Source organism: Chroicocephalus ridibundus, chromosome 24 (genome assembly GCF_963924245.1).
Source record: "Chroicocephalus ridibundus chromosome 24, bChrRid1.1, whole genome shotgun sequence".
In the NCBI taxonomy this organism is placed as follows: domain Eukaryota; kingdom Metazoa; phylum Chordata; class Aves; order Charadriiformes; family Laridae; genus Chroicocephalus; species Chroicocephalus ridibundus.
The window spans coordinates 902,049-920,570 of record NC_086307.1 but is presented as its reverse complement, the minus strand read 5'-3'; the positions used below and the strand labels follow the sequence as shown (position 1 = coordinate 920,570).

Below are 18,522 nucleotides of genomic sequence, written 5' to 3'. Positions count from 1 at the left end.
GCCCTCACTTAACAAATGGAGAGACAGAATTGCGATGAACAAGAGGTGTCTTGCACTGTGTTCCCACAGTGACAGCACGATTTCGGGCAGTACTGGGAGCTGTGCCCCTCCATCCCAGCTCTCCACATCCTCCCTCGGGTCCTTCCCCAGCCCCTTGAAGTCGTTTATTGCTTCTCATGCCGTAAGCACATATCACACCTCAAATTAGTTTACCAAGTATATAATATGGGTACAAAAAATAAACCAGTTTATCTGCTTACACTGCCATGAAAAAAAGCCCCTGCCACATTTTAGGCTCCCTGAACAGTCCTAGAGAAGGTGACGAACAGGCTGTCTTCAAGGAAAGGAGGTTGAAAAACCCGTCCCCACTCACAGCTTCTGCGGAGAAGGCGGCAACAGAAGGGTTAAAGGAAAAGCCTGAGCTGGAAATGAAAGAATGCAGCCAAGCAATGTGCAGCTGGCATCCGCGCAGACCAAGCCCCAGCTATTCAATTGGAAAGAGAGGTGATTACCACAAGGACTGCAAAAACTTGTCAGGATTATTCAGAATCAATTAAGTGCCTGTTAACCACAAGCTCCTCAAGGGCTTTCTTTCTCCTGGAGGTTGAGCAGAGGCATAGAACTGGGCAGGTCCCAAGTGAGGGAGAGAAATTCAACCCAGCAGGTGGGGTTCTCGCTGCTGCCACCCAGCACAAGGAAACCACGCTTGGCTTCTTGATCCCTTTCAAGCAGGGGTTGAGCCAAGGGGTCAAGAGCCTGGGAACGGGAACTCCAGGTGATGCATGGCATCATGGTGAGAAAGGAGACACCCATCTTCTTAACCAGCCCCAGAGGGACTCATGCCAGCTGCAGTCCCTGGCCAAGCCACATTCCGGTGGGGTAATGCAGGACCCCATATGCTCCATCCCAGGCTGAAGGTGCTTCAAAGAGTTAAAATACTGGGTCTGGAAGAGGAAAAACCCTCAGCAAAGAAAAGCAGATGGCATTGCCTACCACCACAGCCTCCCTCTAAATAAAAAGCAGCACGGAAGAGACACCAAACCCTTCCACCAGCCTGTCATCTAGAAGGCCCATTCCCGCTCCCAGAGGGTGTCTCGGTCTTCCCTCACCACCCAGCCCCAAGCACATCCAGTGCTAACAGGGAACGTTTTCATGGGGCTCTGAGAAACCACCGTGTCTTTCCTCAGCCAGGAAAATGAGCTGAGAATGAGCCCATGGGCTGCAAGGCTTGAAGGAAGTCTCATCTCTGCCATGGAGAAGACAAGGATGACTCTGCCTAGCGATAGCAGTGAAGAGCAGAGCCCTTCAGCCCTTGCAGGGACCATCCTTCTCCATCAAAAAAGCTGCTCCAAGCCTGGTTCTTTGGTTTCCTGTTTGAGCTGGAAGCTCTTAAATGTGCCAGAACCCTACCCAAAAGGTAATTTTCTCTAGATCTTCTCTTTTCCCAATCTCACAGGTGCAGTAGGAGGATAAGTACCCACAAGAGCCAGACTCCAGATTGTGATGCTCACACACAGCATCATCGCAACCATTCAACACCCCCCATCCAGCTCCCTGACGAGCCGCCGGTCCAGCCCAGCGTCGGGCCATGGGAGGCAGCCATTCCTCTGCACACACGTACCTTTAATACTCAGGAAAAAAAAATTTTTAAAACTGTCAAGGCCACACCCTGCCAACTCCATAGGGGATTTCGCAGGGATTAAAGCAACTGTGCTGAACACTCAATCACATCAAAAACACGGTAAAGAAAACCTGATGGGATAATTAAGGGATCTGCTGCATCAACACGGATGATGGCACACCCAGGAGCCCTCTGTAACTACGCTTTCCCCCATCCCCAAGAGGGCAAAGCCCCCACTGGCAGTGAATGTTCCACCATGGATTTCAAAAAAAAAAACCCAGGAATTTACCCTAGGCTTTCCGGCTGCTGAATCATCCATGGATCATTAATGCTAAATTCTGCCACCAGGCTTGGTCCCTAGGTGGGAGATTAACAGGCAAGCTGCGAACATCAGGGCATGCCTGAAGAGGGGTTTGGAAGGATAAAAGAAATAAAACCACCCTTATTCTTGAGGGGCAAAGCCCTGCCCTCACCTCCCATCATCCCAGTACAGGGTGGGCAGGGAGTTCCCCGGTGCCTACCAGCCCCAAGCAACCACCCCAGAGCCTCATCTCCTGCTCCCAAGAGCCAGCATCTCCCTTCCCGGCCAGCTCGTACCTTCTTGCTCTTGTGCGGAGCCCTTCAGCTGAAAGAGCCCTCTCTCCTTCCTTCCAACCGTTCCTGGTGAGCAGAGGTAACCTCCCCTTAACACGCAATATAAAGAGCCGACAAGCCAGAACTCTTTGGGGTGGGATGTTCTCACTGACTTCTGCAGGGAGCATCAGGCTCTAGCTCAGGCCTTGGTAGCCAATGCTGGTGCCTCAGCTTAAAAAAGGAACCCACCCCTCCATCACCCCTTTTGTACCATCAGTTTTCCTTCACCTGGAAGAAAATCCTGCCCAGCTGAGGTGTCGCACCTGATCACAGGCCCCCCAGCTTCTGAGTACAATTAATTTCAGCCTCAGAAGGGCATTTGAGTTAGAGATGGCTCAAACCCCAGTGGTGGGCAGTGGCTGCAACTCATCTGGGGACCATTATCTGAGTAACCTACTGGTTTGCTCATGCCGTGGGACTAAGATGGTGCCAGGATTTGGGTGCTTTGAGAAACTTTGCCCTATTTTTTTTTTTTTCTTTCCCAAAAGCCTCCAGAGCTGCAGTGTGTGTTTTCAGTGAATCGCAGGGAACAGGTCCCAGTGGTGAGGTTAAAGAATAAACGGAAGCAAGATCTGTAATACCCACAAACCACGTCAGAGGGTAACAACAACACACGCGCATACACCAACCAAGCAAATAGATAAATATAAAGATGAGGCACTCCCCAGGATTAAATTGTTCAGCTGCTCAGGAGTGCATTTCACTCATCACTGCCAGAAGAACATGTTCTTACCACCATCGTGTGCATTTGATGCTGTTAAACGAAAGGAATTGCACAAGTATGCAAACTCGCCTCACTAGGAGTGGGGGAACAGAACAGGTTTGGGTCACACTTGGAGTGGCACCTTCATGCCACTGTGCAGTTTCTCCTTTAAACTGTTATGAAGGAAATTTATATAATACAATGCAGGGATGTGCAGAGGAATTTTTTAAATTCTTATGAGTCCACAGGATGAGTGACCCGTGGCCTGACGCAGCAGCCTGAGACCCAGGCCCCAGGCAATGAGCAGGGAGAAGAGATGGAGGAGAGGGCGTTGCTGCATCTCAGAGCCCACATTTCCAGCACGGGAACCAACCTAAAACCCAGGTTTGTTGGTGCTGTCCTGGAAGGAGACCCTGCCTTTGCCCTGGAAGCTCAAAGTTAGAAGTGAGGGGGTTTCCCATCTGGCCTAATGATATCCCAGGAGTAGCTTGGAGTGTGTCCCCTCTCCTCCGAGCCGTTACGTCCCTGCGTGAGCAAACACCTTTGCATTTCCTCCTTCACACAGCTCCGGAGTTCCCAGGAAGCCACCTCCTTCCTCCTTTTCTTCCTTAAAACACATCTTTCCTGTAACATTCCCGCACACGCGACTGTGCTGGGTCAGGAGACTGACGTCTGCCTTGCTGAAAGTAGCTTCATTTCCTCAAAGCTGCCCGCCTGGTGCAGATTCCTCTCCCCTCGGTTTCTCACGAGTGACCTGATTCGCTCTGTTTTTCCCTTCTCACCAGGTTGTCCTCGTCCCCTGTCGGGGCTCCTGCGCTCCACAAGAACCTGAGGTAGAAGGTTTGCAGGTCTGCTGTGTGCTCCTTGAGTGTGATTTTCACAATTTCTGGTGTATGACAGTGCTCCCCCCACCCTGCAACGAGACCTGGCCCCTCTTGGATTCCCACTGCAGCAACTTTACGAGCTCCGTTGGACCAGCAAAAAGAAAGGCAGAGCTCCGCGGGCGGCTCGTGCCCACCCAGGAGAGAGCGATGCCTTCCACACGCTGGGCTTCGCTGGCAAGGTCTCGGAGGAGCTGCCAATGCCTCTCTCCACTTCATACAATTCAAGGAAGGGAAGCAAATTGCACTGGCACCCCAGGGTCAGATTCCATCAACACAGGCATAAGTGCGGAAAGAAATCAGTGCAATAGCCCAGATTTCAAAAAATAATAAATAACTTCTCAAAAAGTCGATGGCAGTTCATGCCGCTGACAACCCAATCCCTGCGCCGCACCCAAAAACCCACACAGAAATCAACTAACCACAAACAAGAACATCCCACGCTGAGCCTTTATGCTCAGAAGGGGAAAAGAGACAGAGGTTTTATGAAACCAGCCTTGTGGTTCCCTTGTTGCAGCCTCGGCACGGGCGCTGGTGGCTGGGGACCACCATAAAGCAGAGAGACAGAGGCACGTCGGGGAAAAGAGGATGAAAGGTGACAGACAGACGCAGAGACAAAAAAGGATGGGAGAAGGGAAGAAACACTTTAAAAGTTTAAAGAAATAGGTTGCATCTTCTCCTATCTACGTGCTTTATGTAAAAGCATAAATTTTAGGGGCAGTTTTGGAGTCTGTCCCAGCCCTTTCCCAGCGTATGATGAAAAATGCTGTTTTCAGAACCTAAGTGCATTTTTCCCTTTCTCCATCGTTCCCAGCTGGTTGTTGGAGGGATTTCCACAAGAACCTACTTTCGTCCATGCGCCGTTTGGGCATCTCCTCACCACACGGACCAGCAGCTCCCCAGGAGAGGTGCTGGGACAACAGCCTCCTCGCGAAGGTGACGCTGCTGGACACGCTCCCGCGTCCCTCCCAGCAGAGATCAAGAGACAGCGGCCAAAAAAGTCCCCCAGCACCGCTGAGCAGTCAACACACAAATCGGCACCCACGGCACCGACAGTGAGATAACGCGCGTGCTGCAAGAGCCCTAGCGCTGCGATCCCTCACAGCAACGAGCGCCTCAGATCCACGGGGCTGCAGAAGACAGGCCAGGAGGGGACAGGGGACATTGCTTCTAGAGCCACCAGGACCAGTTCCTGGCAGTTTCTAACCTGGTGGTTTGGGGTTTTTTTTCAAATCCAGGAGAATTGCCTAGAGAAGGGCATCTGAATTGAGCTCATTCGCTTCTCCTTCATGGACTTCAGCTTGATTTCTTTTGATTTATACCAAAATGAGGAAAATAGTGAAAAGGCCAGACGCTGCATGCTCTCAACGTCTCTCAGTCACTGTCGCTGCACTGATGTCAAAGCCGCGTCCCCAGTTTACACCTGCTGGGAGTCTGGCTCATTAGACGTGATTTGTTTTGCAAACATAACCCTGGGTATCCAGCGAAGGGTGAAGCTGAGGTCTCCTGCTCAGTTCTGTCACCTGAGGATGGTTTTGCAACCTGATTGATTTTAACTAATGTAATATTCATGCCTGGGTAAGTAGCAAAGAGCTCACAAGATCTGGTAAGGCCACAGGGTCCGTCTCACTTCAGAATCTGCTGGCGGTATGGATATCCTGGTGTCTGGCATTGTTTCATGGATTCAAGGGAAAAGCATTAATTATTTTCCTATAAATGTTTAGGCAAAATATGCTATGCCCTGGCCTTGAACTTCAGCACCCAAACATGGGAATAACGCTCTCCTTTCTTCACCCCTTCAGGCATGATTACAGGGAGGTCATCACCTACCTCAGCCCTGTCTCTGACCTTGCAGTACGTTGGGATTGGCCACATCTTGTCTATTAAACCTCTCTGCAGAGGCAGAACTCGGGGCTTCTCCCTCTCCCTGGTTCTGGACATTCTGGATCTCGTTAATCTGTCGTTAGCAAAAGAAAAATTGTATTCTCCTGCAAATCACGGGAAGTAAATCCCTGCCTCGGTGCTGTACAGACAGCAGAGGATGCCGGGGTGGAAGGCTTCATGGTCTTCACGGCTGTCAGGGTTTCATACAGCCACCAGAAGGGTGGACTGATCCTGATGCCATCCATAGCCCAGCTCCACCAGTGCCGGAGTTTCACTGTCTGCCTTGACGAAGACCCTGAGCAAACATTCAGGACTGAACTTGCAAGTCCTTGAGACGGGACAAAAACGTAAAATGAAGCCTTCTCCTAACACCAGGCCCAGCTCCTGGCCCGTGCTCAAGCCCAATTCATTGAAGTCAGTGAAGGAAATCAGGGCTGCATTAATCCTTCTGCTTCAATTAAAACAAGAACAATAAACACTGAAAGAGCCAGCAGAATTTTAGCATGAATAGGGATTTAGGATTTGGCCTGAAATGACGGAAAAGGTGTTGATTTTTTTTTTCCATTTTGCTCCTCTGGGTGAATGTCCTTTTGATGCAATATGACAATGGGAGAAGATAATTTTTCCTGATGGTCATCATGCTCGGGGGAATACAGACATTATCTTCTGCTCTGTCTGTTCTCCAACCAGGAGTGGGAGAGAAGCAGGACCTTCCTGGTACACATGAAGCGTAATTAAAAGCATGCCTCTGTTTGCATTGCGGCAAGAGCTGTGCTGCTGCGTCCCATCACCAAAGAGTCTAGAGCTAAAAAGGGTCTTAGTCCTCCCCCGCAGTGGTTTGCATCTCACAGGGAGCTGGCGTCTCTGTACACCCCACCGTGCGATGGGCAGCAGGAGCCCAGTGGTTGACAAACTCAGCCTGGAGGAAGGCGAGTTTGGTCCTTTCCCTGCCAGCGGGACCCACACCCACAGACCCACCTGCCTGGGTGATGCCCACATGGGTTGGGACTTTCAGGGTGGAAAGGTCCCTGGAGCCAAACTGATGCTGCAGGTTCTCCAATTCCCAGGGGAAAACCCGTCTGAGATGTTTCTGCTCCTGCCGATCCCAACACGAACACCTCCATGCCCTCGTCCCATCTGCTCCGCTTCCCCAGGCATCCTGCCAGCCCATGGCTCCCATTCCCTGTGCTCCGCTGGGGGCCACGGACGGGGCCAAACGCACCAGCGCATCCATTTGTCCCGGCAGCAAGCAGAAAAACTCAACGGAGAAACAAGATTAGTCACAATATTAGAATTAAGATTTTTTTTCCTTCTTATCCTTTGGCTTCTTTTAAAGGCTTCCCCTAGAGAACTCTCAGAGGTAGCTCAGAAACTCAGAGGTTTTACATCTCCTTTGTCAGAAAGAAATCACCTGTTTCGACAAACAGCAGAATCAATAATCACTGGGTTTGTATAAAGTTTTCTCCCAAGACTTAGACCTCCTGTGGATTCTCTGGTGTCTAATACAAAGGGTGTTTGCTGCCACGTGAAGGATGGGTGCGAGTTGTCCGTTCAGCTGTGGGAGAGGAGGGGGAGCTCTCTACAGGCCCTCTCTGTTCGCAGAAAAGAGCAAAAAACGCAGCTTCCAGCAAGGTCTGGGCAGCACACGCACCTCCTGCCACAGATCGGATCCAAGCAGGAAAACTCACTGTTGTTTATGCAATAAATCTTTTATTCTCTGTGGCTCGGAGGTATTTTAGATGGAATGGAGATACCTTAAAGATGTTTATACTTTCCTGAAAGCCAGGGAAGCAAAGATATCTGAGCCATCTAAGTCACTCGAGAAGCCAGTTGTTGTGCAAGCGCAGTTCCCTTGCTTGCAAAATGTTCTTCAAAAACACGTTACCGGGCCATTTTCTGCCATCGGGAGGAAGCCCGGTGCATCAACCCTCCGCAGACGCCAACACGCTCTTAACGAGCGTTTGCATTTGATCCCGGGGGAGCGCTGATAATGCCATTAGACTCCAGGGGCTGTGGATTAAAAGGTAAAATAACGCACTTCCCCATCTCAGTTGGCTTTGCTACAGGCTGCCATGTGCTCCTGAAGCTGCAGCACGCTTGGTGTAAGGTGTAAAGCCACGTTACCGTCAATGCCAGAGGCTCCAGGAAGTCCTCCTAGCCACAAACAGAGCTTCAGCAGCCCAGTACCGAGCTCTTCAGCTTGCTCGGTCTCCCGTTTCTCCGTTTCCCAGGCACACGGCAGGACACGTGGCCACGGCGGGGCAGGAGACCTCGTCTCTGCTCCTGACTCACTGCCTGGCATTACCAACGTCGTGGCATGGACCTCCTCTCTGTGAAAGCTGGGACGTGTTATTATTCGTGCTGGAAAGCAGCATCCCGCAGCGAAGACCACGGTGCCAGGGCTCCCTGGCAGGACGGCTCCAGTGCGACACCAGTCCTTTCGTCAGGGTGGGTGGCAGAAACCCACCCTCCAGAGCACAAACATCTCAAAACGCGGCATAAACAAGAGCTGCCAGACAGAAGTGAGGGCCATGAGGCTGTGTTAGATTTTTAAGCTGCTCAGAGCTAATCCTGCTTACTTCTCTTTCCTTTTAATTAGTCTTCATTAAGCACTGATACATCACAACTTGCTTGCCATGAATAACCAAGTAGGGTATCAGCTCCGGTTAATTGCCCGTATTAGTTCTCTCTCATTCCCCGCACTAATAACAGCCTGCGTTCACGATCAGTCGCTGACATAACTAGTTCTTGGGTGACGCTGAGCTCGCAAACCAGCACCAGGGGGGCAGGAGCAAGAGCCTACGGACTGGATGTGACCACGCAGCTCGTCAGCACCCCAAATACATTTAGCCTCACGACATGCTTTGTGAGATTGGCTTCAGTGTTGGAAAACCGGAGGCTGGAGCGACTCCGTGATGGGCCCAACTCCCCAGGGAGGACCAAGAGAAGGATTTGTAAAGGAAAACGTTGGATACGAGACTTCCAGGCTCCAGACTTACCCACGGACTGGACTTGTTCTCCCAACAGTCTCTCCGTTGTTAAGAGCAACGTCCCCATAAGCATCTTTTTTAAAGAGAGGACAAAAATGGAACGGAATGGAATGAGAATAGAGCCAGAATAGGTCAGCTGGACGGGACCCACAACAACCATCTAGTCCAGCTGACAGCTATCGTTACCCACCCTTTGTGGAGGGAAGAACAGGACTTCACCTGTCCTTCTGGGTCTCTTCCAACCTGGGATATTCTGTGATTCTATGACATAATTTGAGCAATATGGAATATTTTGTGTCAACTTTTCACATCAGTTCGGTGCCACTTGCACAGTTCCTCTGGAAGGGAAAAATATCTGGTTTATCGTACAGTGTCAGCCTTTGTCAGAGCCAGAAAACGGACTCTCAGTTCTGGTGCTCTGTGTCCCTCCAAAATAAAATGGTCCTTTCAACTCCAGCTTTACCCCGGGGGAGTGTTCCCCGCAGCTCCCCGGGCTTTAGGATAACCACAGAGTCTGCTAAAAAGCTAGGGGGGGGGGGGGTGCGTGTGTGCGCTATCTTTCCAGCAAGCCCACCAACCCGATGACACAGGGAGCCAAAGGCTTTACAGACATCGCCCAGGAATAAGCAAACGTGCCCTAAGCAATGGAAGAAAAAGGCAAATGGACTTGTTGGATGGTTTGATGTGAAGAATGATGATCCAGGGAAGAAAATATCATTCCTCTTTTGGGGATTAACATCAATAAGTAAAAAGACATTTCTGAAGAGCTGAATTGGCCAAAATCCCTGTAATTAGAGCACAGCCGGTACTCCAGCTGTGCGTGTCATTTTTTCCACACTAGAATTTCTTTCCTGACAGACATTTCTTGGGGCTGGTTCCCATTTTTCTGGGCAGGAAATCTGTGCCCGGGCTATAAAATTCTGGTCCTCTGAGGAATCGAGTCGTAGTAAGTCACTTGGAGTTTCGTGCCTCTGAGAGACTCTTTTGTATCCAGTTTTGCCTGGTTATTTGACCACAGCCCACATCGTGTTTTTCAGCGCCACCCCACCTCGGATCCATGTCTAGCTCTGCAGACCCCCCCTTGCTTGCTCTCCTCTCCACACAGCGGGTGGTAGAGCTTGGAGAAGAGAGGAGCAACAAGCACCTCTGGGGACAGGACCCCGAGTAAGAGAGCACAGGAGAAAGGGAACCGTGGCTTGGTGGCGTTGCTGGAGGCTGATTTATGGGCTCCCGAGGGTGGCGAACGCCGCATTCCCCAGCTTTAATGGAGGGGGCAGGGTCTGATGTTCCCTCAGCTGGAACACAAATGAAGAAAAAAAAGCATCAGGTTTCCTGGGACCACGATCCCACCTCCTTCAGCGGGTGATCCTTCGGCCCCCTGCATCCATATATATACACGTTGTGCCCCGTCACCCTCTATGGACACAGCAGCCGCAGTTGCCTGAAGACACAGCGCGGAGGGTCAGACCTTGCAGCCTCCAGCAGCCGCCACACCATGATGTGGGAACTACGATCCATAGCCTTCACCCGGGCTGTCTTTGCAGAATTTCTGGCGACTTTGGTCTTCATCCTCTTCGGCCTGGGCTCTGCTCTGAACTGGCCCTCGGCTTCCTCCCCCAGCATCCTTCAAATCGCGCTGGCTTTTGGCTTGGCCATTGGCACGCTGGTCCAAGCCCTGGGGCACATCAGTGGAGCCCACATCAACCCGGCAGTGACGGTGGCTTGCCTCATCGGCTCCCAAGTCTCCTTCCTCCGCGCTGTCTTCTATGTGGTTGCCCAGCTCCTGGGGGGTGTCGTGGGAGCAGCCATCCTACATGAGATCACCCCTGCAGACTCCCGGGAAGGCTTGGCCATCAACAAGGTAAGACTTCAGCCCGCGGATGGGCTTGGAAGGGAGCAGGAAAGATTGGGCAGGGCTTTTGGGCAGGCTGAGGGAGTGGAAGAAGTGTTTTGTGGCCAAGCAAGGACCCTCTTTATTCAGCGTTGGGTAGGAAGCCCGTCAGCTTCCTCAGGAGGAGGCACTGTCAGCTGCAGCCCAGTACCATGAGCTTGCAGTACCAAGAGTCCTTCCAGGAGCAGGGACAAAGGCAGGAGTCCAGGCTGCCTCCTCTGCTTTTTAGGAACAAAAACCAGAGGCATGATCCAGCTGACCACGCAGACACCTCCCTTAGAAGACAAAGCCACCATCATCCCAGTTTTATCTAGGGCTGCATTGTGGAGGAGCTGGATTTGGAAGACACCCAGGTGTTTAGGGAGGACATGACCAAAAGCATCACCTCTCCATTCCTCTTGCCCCAGGCTTGTCCCACTTCCCTGTCTTGCTGTGGGTGTGGGCAGCCTTTTCTCCCCTCTGTCTTACCCGGTGCCACGTTTACAGGCTGCCGTGCCAGACTGCCGGCAAAGGGGACGTTGCGCCAGAGTAAGGGGGACAGGATGTCTAAATCCCAGCTTTTCATTAGATACACCGCTCACCAAGCTGCTTCCCATTGTGAAGGGATGGTCGCATCAGATCCAGCTGGTTCATCCCAATGCCCGACACACACGAGTGCCCGGGCAGTACCAGAAGCATCGCAAGGATCCCAGTCTTGTTTAGACACGTAGGGAAAAAAGAAAACTGGGGAACCCAGTGGTATCCCAACCTCCAACATCCCCTTCCCCATCCATGTGCCTAATAAAAAGAGGGGAAAAAAATATATTAAAGCGTTGCAGGGTTCACTATTCCCTGTCTTTTCTCCATACCCCACCACTCCTCCTCAGATGGACACAACCACTCTGTCTCCTGCAGAGACGCCTGTGCTGGGACCAGCATCACCCAAAATGAAGCCGAGCAGTGAGGCAGGAGGTGGGCAACGTGTTTTAGGAAGCAGCACATGAAAATCTCCTTTCTTGCAGCAGGGAGGCACTGCCAGGATCCAGCTTCCCTGCCAAAGAGATTAAGAGGGTTGAAAAAGGGATTGCGAATTAATCTGAACAAGACTACTTAGACTGATAATAGTGAGGTTTAACAAACCTAACAAAGCGAGTAGGAGTTTTAAGAGAGGCTTTCAAAACGCCCAGCTCTGCTGTTTTACAGCTTAAAATACCTAAAAGAGGGAATAGGGATTTTGATATATTTCCCCCCCATGCGCTGTTCATCTTGTAGCTGTCTGCACAAATTACCCTTAAAAAAAAGGGGGGGGTGGGGGAATATCAGAGAGAGGAGAGGAAGGAAGATCCGACTCTGGATCTCGGCCAGGAGGGCAACTGCTGCCTTTGTGGCGTCACCAAGCGAAGCGATCTCGGGATCAGCGTTTGGGAGGACGCGGTGCCCAAAGCAGGAGTGACACGGGGAAAGCAAGGGCAGAGCTGTGCCGGGAGGGGCTGAGGGAAGGAGCAGCAACAGGAGACCACGGATCGGGCTGGCAGCGCTGCCAGATCCATCCGGATCTGGATGAAAAAGCACCAAGGAGTAATAAAGCGCCAGAAAGCAGAGTTGGAGGAATGGTGGTGCAACCAGGCACAGCCTCAGATCACATCTGACAAACTCTTCCAGTCAAAAAATGTGGGAAGGGGGAAGGGAATGGGGTTTTTTTTTTGTGTGCCAAAACATTTCTTGACATTTTCAAAATGCAATTTGTAAACTTTTCCAAAAGGCATTTTGCATTTTAAGCATGAGGAGAAGAAAAAAAATAAAAATCCCTGGGGGGAAAGAGTGGAAAAAAGTACCCAAAGAAATGCAACTAAAACATTTTCCGCCATATCAATCAAGTATTACCCATTCACCCACTTTTCCTTTTACCTGGGAAGTTTTTTCCTCCTCTTCATAGTGGTGCCAAAAATCTCCCCAATTTCCTGCGTTCCTTGATTTGGGTTTCTCCCTCCACATTTCCAACCCAGCCCCCAAACTTCCCAGTCCCTGAGACACATTTTTTCTCCCCTTCCAGCTGCACAACGAGACGACGACGGGGCAGGCGGTGACCGTTGAGCTCTTCCTCACCTTCCAGCTGGTCCTGTGCATCTTTGCTTCTACTGACGAACGCCGGGAGGACAACCTGGGCTCTCCTGCCCTGTCCATCGGCCTTTCTGTTGCCGTGGGGCATCTCCTTGGGGTGCGTAGAATGGGCTAAAAGACAGCGCTTTTTAGGTTGTCTTTGCCTTTGTGCCCAAAGCCCGCTCCAGGGTGGACAGGGGATTTGTGGTGCTCATGGATTTCCAGTGGATAGAGGAGAAAAATCCCACCAAAGCCATAACAGAGCCGTAGCCTGAGCTTGGCTTTTATTGGGCATGAAAAAAACTTAACCTGTGGGGCTCTGCTGCTCCTGGAGACTCGTAGGGAGCTGCCAGGGATCGGTAGGGTCTTCTACCCTGGAGTGAACGTATTAGCAACTGAGGCACTCAAGACCATGATAAGACTATTTGGGATGGACCCCCAGGGAAATCCCTCCCGGATGACAAACCAAAGTAGCGCCCGACCCCCGTCCCAGCCTCTCGGTTCATGCATTAAAACAGTGATGTTTACACCACATTTTCCATCCTTAACAAGCCCGTGTGTCCACGGGACTGTTCTTCTCCTACCCTCAATGGCAAGGAGGAGCCATTTTCTCCAGGAATAGGCTCAGCAGGAGCTTGTCCCCGCAGCCCTGGTCACGTCACCCAGCCTGCAGCTGAGTTACGCCATGCACAGGACACAAGTGCTGGCACAGAAGATGAGCAAATACAGACAACTCATCCATGTCGACTCAGGTGCTGGAAGCTGCTAGCATCCCTTTTCCCGGAATGGGCATGCTGGAGGGTGAAACATCGGCTCGGTGAATGAATCACGCTAATAATGCACCAGGATTTTTTAAAAAGTGCTAAAAGGGCTTAATGCTAACAATGTGTGGTGTTTCTCTGCAGATCCGTTACACCGGCTGCTCTATGAACCCAGCCAGATCTTTTGCCCCTGCTGTGATAGTCGGCGACTTCAGTGACCACTGGGTAAGAAGCTGGGTCTACATATTGTTTTGGTGGGATGACCCCCCCACATTACCAGTGTTCCTAGAAACCCACGGAGCCAGCTCCCAGCTGGAGGAGAGATGTAGAGATTAGTCAAAAGAGGTGGGACTTCTGGGTGCTTAATTGGCTTATCTAAGCAGGCTTCGTTGCAACAGGAAAAGGGTGTGTGATTTTTTGACCCTGACTTAGCAAAACAAGCAAAACTAATGCAGTGTGGAGCTCTTCTTTGCCGGTCCTGGGAACCTGTTTCCTGGTTTCAGTTGGAGCTGGGCACATGTTTTCCACCAACTTCTTTGGGAGCACTCCCAGGACTTTCCATCTGCAATGAGCACATTTGGAGCCAGAGCTATGGTTCAGGTTGACGTGCTCAGAGGTGTCCAGCCCAAGCTGGTGGCCTCCTCCTCCCTATAGCCATGTGTAAATGGGTAGGAAGACACTTCTCCAGAGGAACCCAAATCGTTAAGCATGCTCATGATGTGCCTATCGTTGGTGAAGATCACACAGCTCTCAACAGAGGAGGAAAGACAGAAGAGGATGGTTTAGGTATATTCAAGCACAACAGCGATGGATGAGAGCTCAGGTCAGTGGTGATGGCCAAAGCAGGGCTGGCTCCGAATGCACACAGGATAGGAAGGAACATAAGCCCCCTGCAATGCTCTTCAGAGACCCTGGTTCCTCTCCATCCTCCAAACTCAGACTGGTTTTTGCTCACGCAATTCTTCTCTTTCCCTTTTCCCCAGGTCTTCTGGGTAGGTCCCCTGATTGGGGCGGCAGCAGCCTCCATCATCTACAATTACATCCTCTTCCCGCAAGCCAAAACCTTCTCGGAGAGACTCGCCATCTTCAAAGGCTGCGAGCCGGAGGAGGACTGGGCAGAGCGCGAGGTCCGGCGGCGGCAGTCGGTGGAGCTTCACTCCCCACAGACCCTGCCGAGGGGGATGTCTGAGAAGGTGTAGCCAAACCTCCTCCCGGGCCGAGAGAGGAGCTGGGGAAAACTCTGGCATCCGTTTTAGATACGGTGCTTGTTGAGAGGAGCGTTTCACCTCTCCCCTCTCTCCCTTCATTTTTGCCGAGGGACTAAAGTTGACTCATCTCCTGGGGAGATGCACTGTGATGGCCCAACCCACCTTCTGTCTCCCAGCTCTCCCCGTGGCCTGATGGTTTTCTGACGCTGGGGCAAAATGCCGTTCAATCAAAACCACCAGTGCAGCAACAGGACCGAGGACACTGGGATCCTACCCTGGGCCGGCTCCTTCCACGTCCCCCTTGCAGAAGTCAGCACTCGGTGGAGTTTGTCGCCCTTCACGAAGGGCCCCGAGGCGCTGCCGAGAGTTGTTATTACAGCCATTTGCTGGGCGTGGAGGTTGCCACCCGATGCCTCATTGCTGTTGAACTCCGCTCACCTGTCTCCCATTTCTTCTCACTGCTCGGCTGTTTGCACACAGGAGCACTCGCTCCCTGCCACAAGTCTCTTACGAACTGGAAGTTTTGCTGCTGCCCTTTACAACCACCCCTGGGATGCAGATGTCCTGTGCTCTGCACGTGGAGGCTTTGCTGAGAAGACGGGACTGGAAGCACGTCCTTGAGTCCCTGCTGACCCCGTTCGGGAGCTCTTGCAACTGCTCCCTCCTCCTGTGACAATGAGAAACCTCCTGATTTTCAGCCCAAACTCATCCACGGCTCATTTGTTCTTGGACCAATGTTGTCCTTTAGCTTCAAAGATTCACCTCTCTCCCTGGTTTTTGCTTTCTTTCCTCTGTTCCTCTTCTGCTCTGATTCTCGGATGAGTAACACAAAGCGTTTCAGGTGTGATCGTCTCCATCACTCGCTTCCTACAGCCCAGGCCTGTTTCATGGCTGCATCACACCGAAGCCTCCAAACCATCCCACCCCTTTCTTCTGCTACGTCAGGACCTGGTTGTGGTCCCCAGCACAGTCGAAGAATTTGGGTTAGTCTTTGGGATGCAACTTTGCCCTTTCAACCATTAATTTAATCCTGTTCCTATTATTCAGCCTAAGTCATACATTTCTGGCATGACATCCTAGTGCTTTTTTCTGCTGGTGGTGTCTCCCCGATATTGCACCATCTCAAAATGTCATCACCACATCCAGGCTTTTCCTGCTAAGGCTGTTAATGGGAATATTCCATAAGATTGGATCCGATTCCAAACCATAAGGAACATTACTGATCGTTTTCCTCCCTCTGACTGTTTTGATAGCAACTACCATCAGATGATGTTCCTCTTCTTTTCACCTTTATCCATTGTGCTCTGCTTGTACCGGCCTCCTCCTCCTTTTGAATTCGTAATTTCCTCTGTCTGTCGCTGTGCTCTTCCTCAAACATGTGCTAATACCTATTGACGGAGAGAAAAGAAGTAAAAAAAAGCTTTGACCTGACCCAGACAAGGTGTTATTGTGGTCTTTATTTCACCACACCAAGCGCGGCTGAGAGCAGGAGACCTCCTCTAGCCGTCGTGTGCTGATACCACGCTGCGGAACAAGGGGCGAAATGCTATCACAGACACCGAGCTTTATTTATTGCAGCCAAAAATCTGTTACTCTACTAGTCAATGCATGCACATATCCCCAGAGGCTGCTATTGAAGAACAGCGGTTTTAGCACTGGTTTAACCCATTCTCTGCCACAAAAAAAATATTGATCCTGGTCCTCCACTTTGTTCCTTCCGCGGCAAGGGAGCATTTGAATATTATTCCAGAAAAGGCTTTTCAAAAAAGAATCCGCCTGTTCTCAGCAATGGGAATTAAAATCATGTTTCAAGTCAGAGTGTAAAATTGCATTTGACTCACCAAATACTCAGTTTTAAATTAGCTTGTATTTGTGTTTCTTTTCAAAGGAAAACAAATCCACGTATGTCAGGAAAACCCAAAGAAACTTACTGAGAAATTATCCTGTCAATGGTCTGCTGTATAAAATGCCATACAACTGAACCTTTTTTCTTTCTTTTTTTTGGCAATGTTCAAGTTAATGACATGCCTCTTCCCCTTCAGATTTAAGCATTTAACTTATTATTTACCTTGACAACGTTTAAGACTCGCATAAACCGCACAGGGCCCCAAAATGAGTTTTAATGTCTAGTAATTACCGTACTCTTTCAAATAAAGTGCTTTAAATTCACTTCTATCCGCTGAATTAGCTTATGTGAATCAAATAATGAGACATTTATGGCCATACAATATACATACAGTCACATAAAGTGACCTGCCAGACCCTAAATCCCACAGCCACCAGCGCCGCGCAGCCCCGTCCGGCTTCGAGTGCAGCTGCCTCGTGACAACCACCTCTCGGTCTGCAAAAGCCACGTCAAAAGAACAACCCCGGCCTCCCAAAGAGGGACCCGCGAAATAACGACTGTCCCGCTTCAGCGCCCCTCGGGTACTCCGATCTCTGAGCAGGCCGGGAGCTGCCCCGGGCGCAGCGGCATCGCCACGGAGCCATCTCACCACAGCAGGCCTCCGGGTGGCTCAAGCAGCCCAAGTCCTCTCCAGTCCATAACGCAAACTCACCTTCTCTGCAGAATTGCATCACTGGCTTCAAAGACACTTCCAAAACTTGCACTGCCAGGAAACCAAGCCAGTCATTCCAGATTTACTCCCGTGCAACCCAAATTAGAGGGCAGGATCAGCAACCCAGAGATCAGAGCTGCCACAGACCAACCTAAAACCTCGCTAAATTGATAACACTTTGTATATTAGACCTCAGCAGGAATGCTTTGAGCCGGGAATTGAAACCACCCAGCCGTGCCTATCCATGCGCTCCTGACTTACCACAATAAAGATCTGTGATGTTTATGGCACCACACATTAACCTGGGGTAAATACTGCAGCGATCTTCATTTTGAAATCAAAATGAAAATCACCGTACGGTGTGGCTCAGATCACATTGCTTCTTACACCCCGCTGTCACGTGCGACCACGAGGCTTTCCTTCACCTCCCGCTCTCCCACCTCTGAGCTCTGGAGGTCCTCGGCGTGATCAGGCTTGGGCTGGTCGTTCTGCAAAGCCCTACAGGATCCGTGGGGTGCTGCAAAAATTCAAGAGCATTTCGGACATGCCCAGATCCCTTTCCTTGACTTCGCTGCTTGTCTGCTATATCCAGCCCACCCCATTGCTTAAAGACACCAGTTAAATGCCATAATACCATATGTCTTCAGCAAAAATACGTGATTTCACACAGAAATCACTTGGACCACTGCGTTGTCACCCAGGGCACAGTCACGCGGCTCCCTAAGAGGATTCCCCCAGCCACCTCTGGTAAACTCCTCATCCCACCGGGTCTCCGGGGTCCAGAACCGCACAGCCCAAACACTGGCTGTGTCTCAAGACCTGGGGATGCTGCTGGGACCAGCAGCCTGGGAGATGCTCCGCAGCATGGCGGCAGCACCACAATGCTTCCCAACACACCGACCCTGCCCGGGGGAGGAAGGACAGATGCAAAAGGTGATAGAGATGTGCAAAATCTTATTTTGACAAGTATCATTGCATTTTCAAGCGAAGGGAACCTCCCCTTCTGTACGCTCCTGTGCCTTCAACATCAGCTGTTCACCATTGACCTCCTGAGCTGAATCCTGATGCCTTTTACAGGCATCTTGTAGCGATCAGCGAGACATTCCCTCATTTCAGCATTTGAAGTCCATGCAGGAAGGTTGCAACATTTACCTACTGATTTTTTACTTCGTGTGGAGGCGGGTGAGAGCAACCTGAAAGCATCCAAATCTCTGCTCTAATTAAGGGCGAGATAGTCTGTCCTGAGAGCACAGAGCTTGAACCCAGCACCTGAATTGTTTCTCCACCACGAGGCTGGAAACGGTGAACGTGCG

At 50.9% G+C, this 18,522-nt stretch overlaps 1 protein-coding gene across 1 annotated transcript; it reads left to right on the top strand.

Moving 5' to 3' along the window:
- Positions 1 to 10,102: 10,102 nt before the first annotated feature.
- On the top strand, positions 10,103 to 16,091 carry AQP2 (aquaporin 2). The gene is made up of 4 exons (XM_063359196.1): positions 10,103 to 10,573; positions 12,636 to 12,800; positions 13,588 to 13,668; positions 14,427 to 16,091. The coding sequence occupies exons 1-4, from the start codon at positions 10,208 to 10,210 to the stop codon at positions 14,640 to 14,642; spliced, it is 828 nt and encodes a 275-aa protein (XP_063215266.1). The 5' UTR covers positions 10,103 to 10,207; the 3' UTR covers positions 14,643 to 16,091.
- The last annotated feature ends 2,431 nt before the right edge of the window (positions 16,092 to 18,522 follow it).

What these genes read in the sequence shown, in the direction of transcription:
- AQP2 (XM_063359196.1), top strand. Translation starts at nt 10,208, where the DNA reads ATGATGTGGGAACTACGATCCATAGCCTTCACCCGGGCTGTCTTTGCA. An exon ending in CCGTGGGGCATCTCCTTGGG is followed by an intron (nt 12,801 to 13,587) that starts GTGCGTAGAATG and finishes GTTTCTCTGCAG; the next exon opens with ATCCGTTACACCGGCTGCTC. An exon ending in GCGACTTCAGTGACCACTGG is followed by an intron (nt 13,669 to 14,426) that starts GTAAGAAGCTGG and finishes CCTTTTCCCCAG; the next exon opens with GTCTTCTGGGTAGGTCCCCT.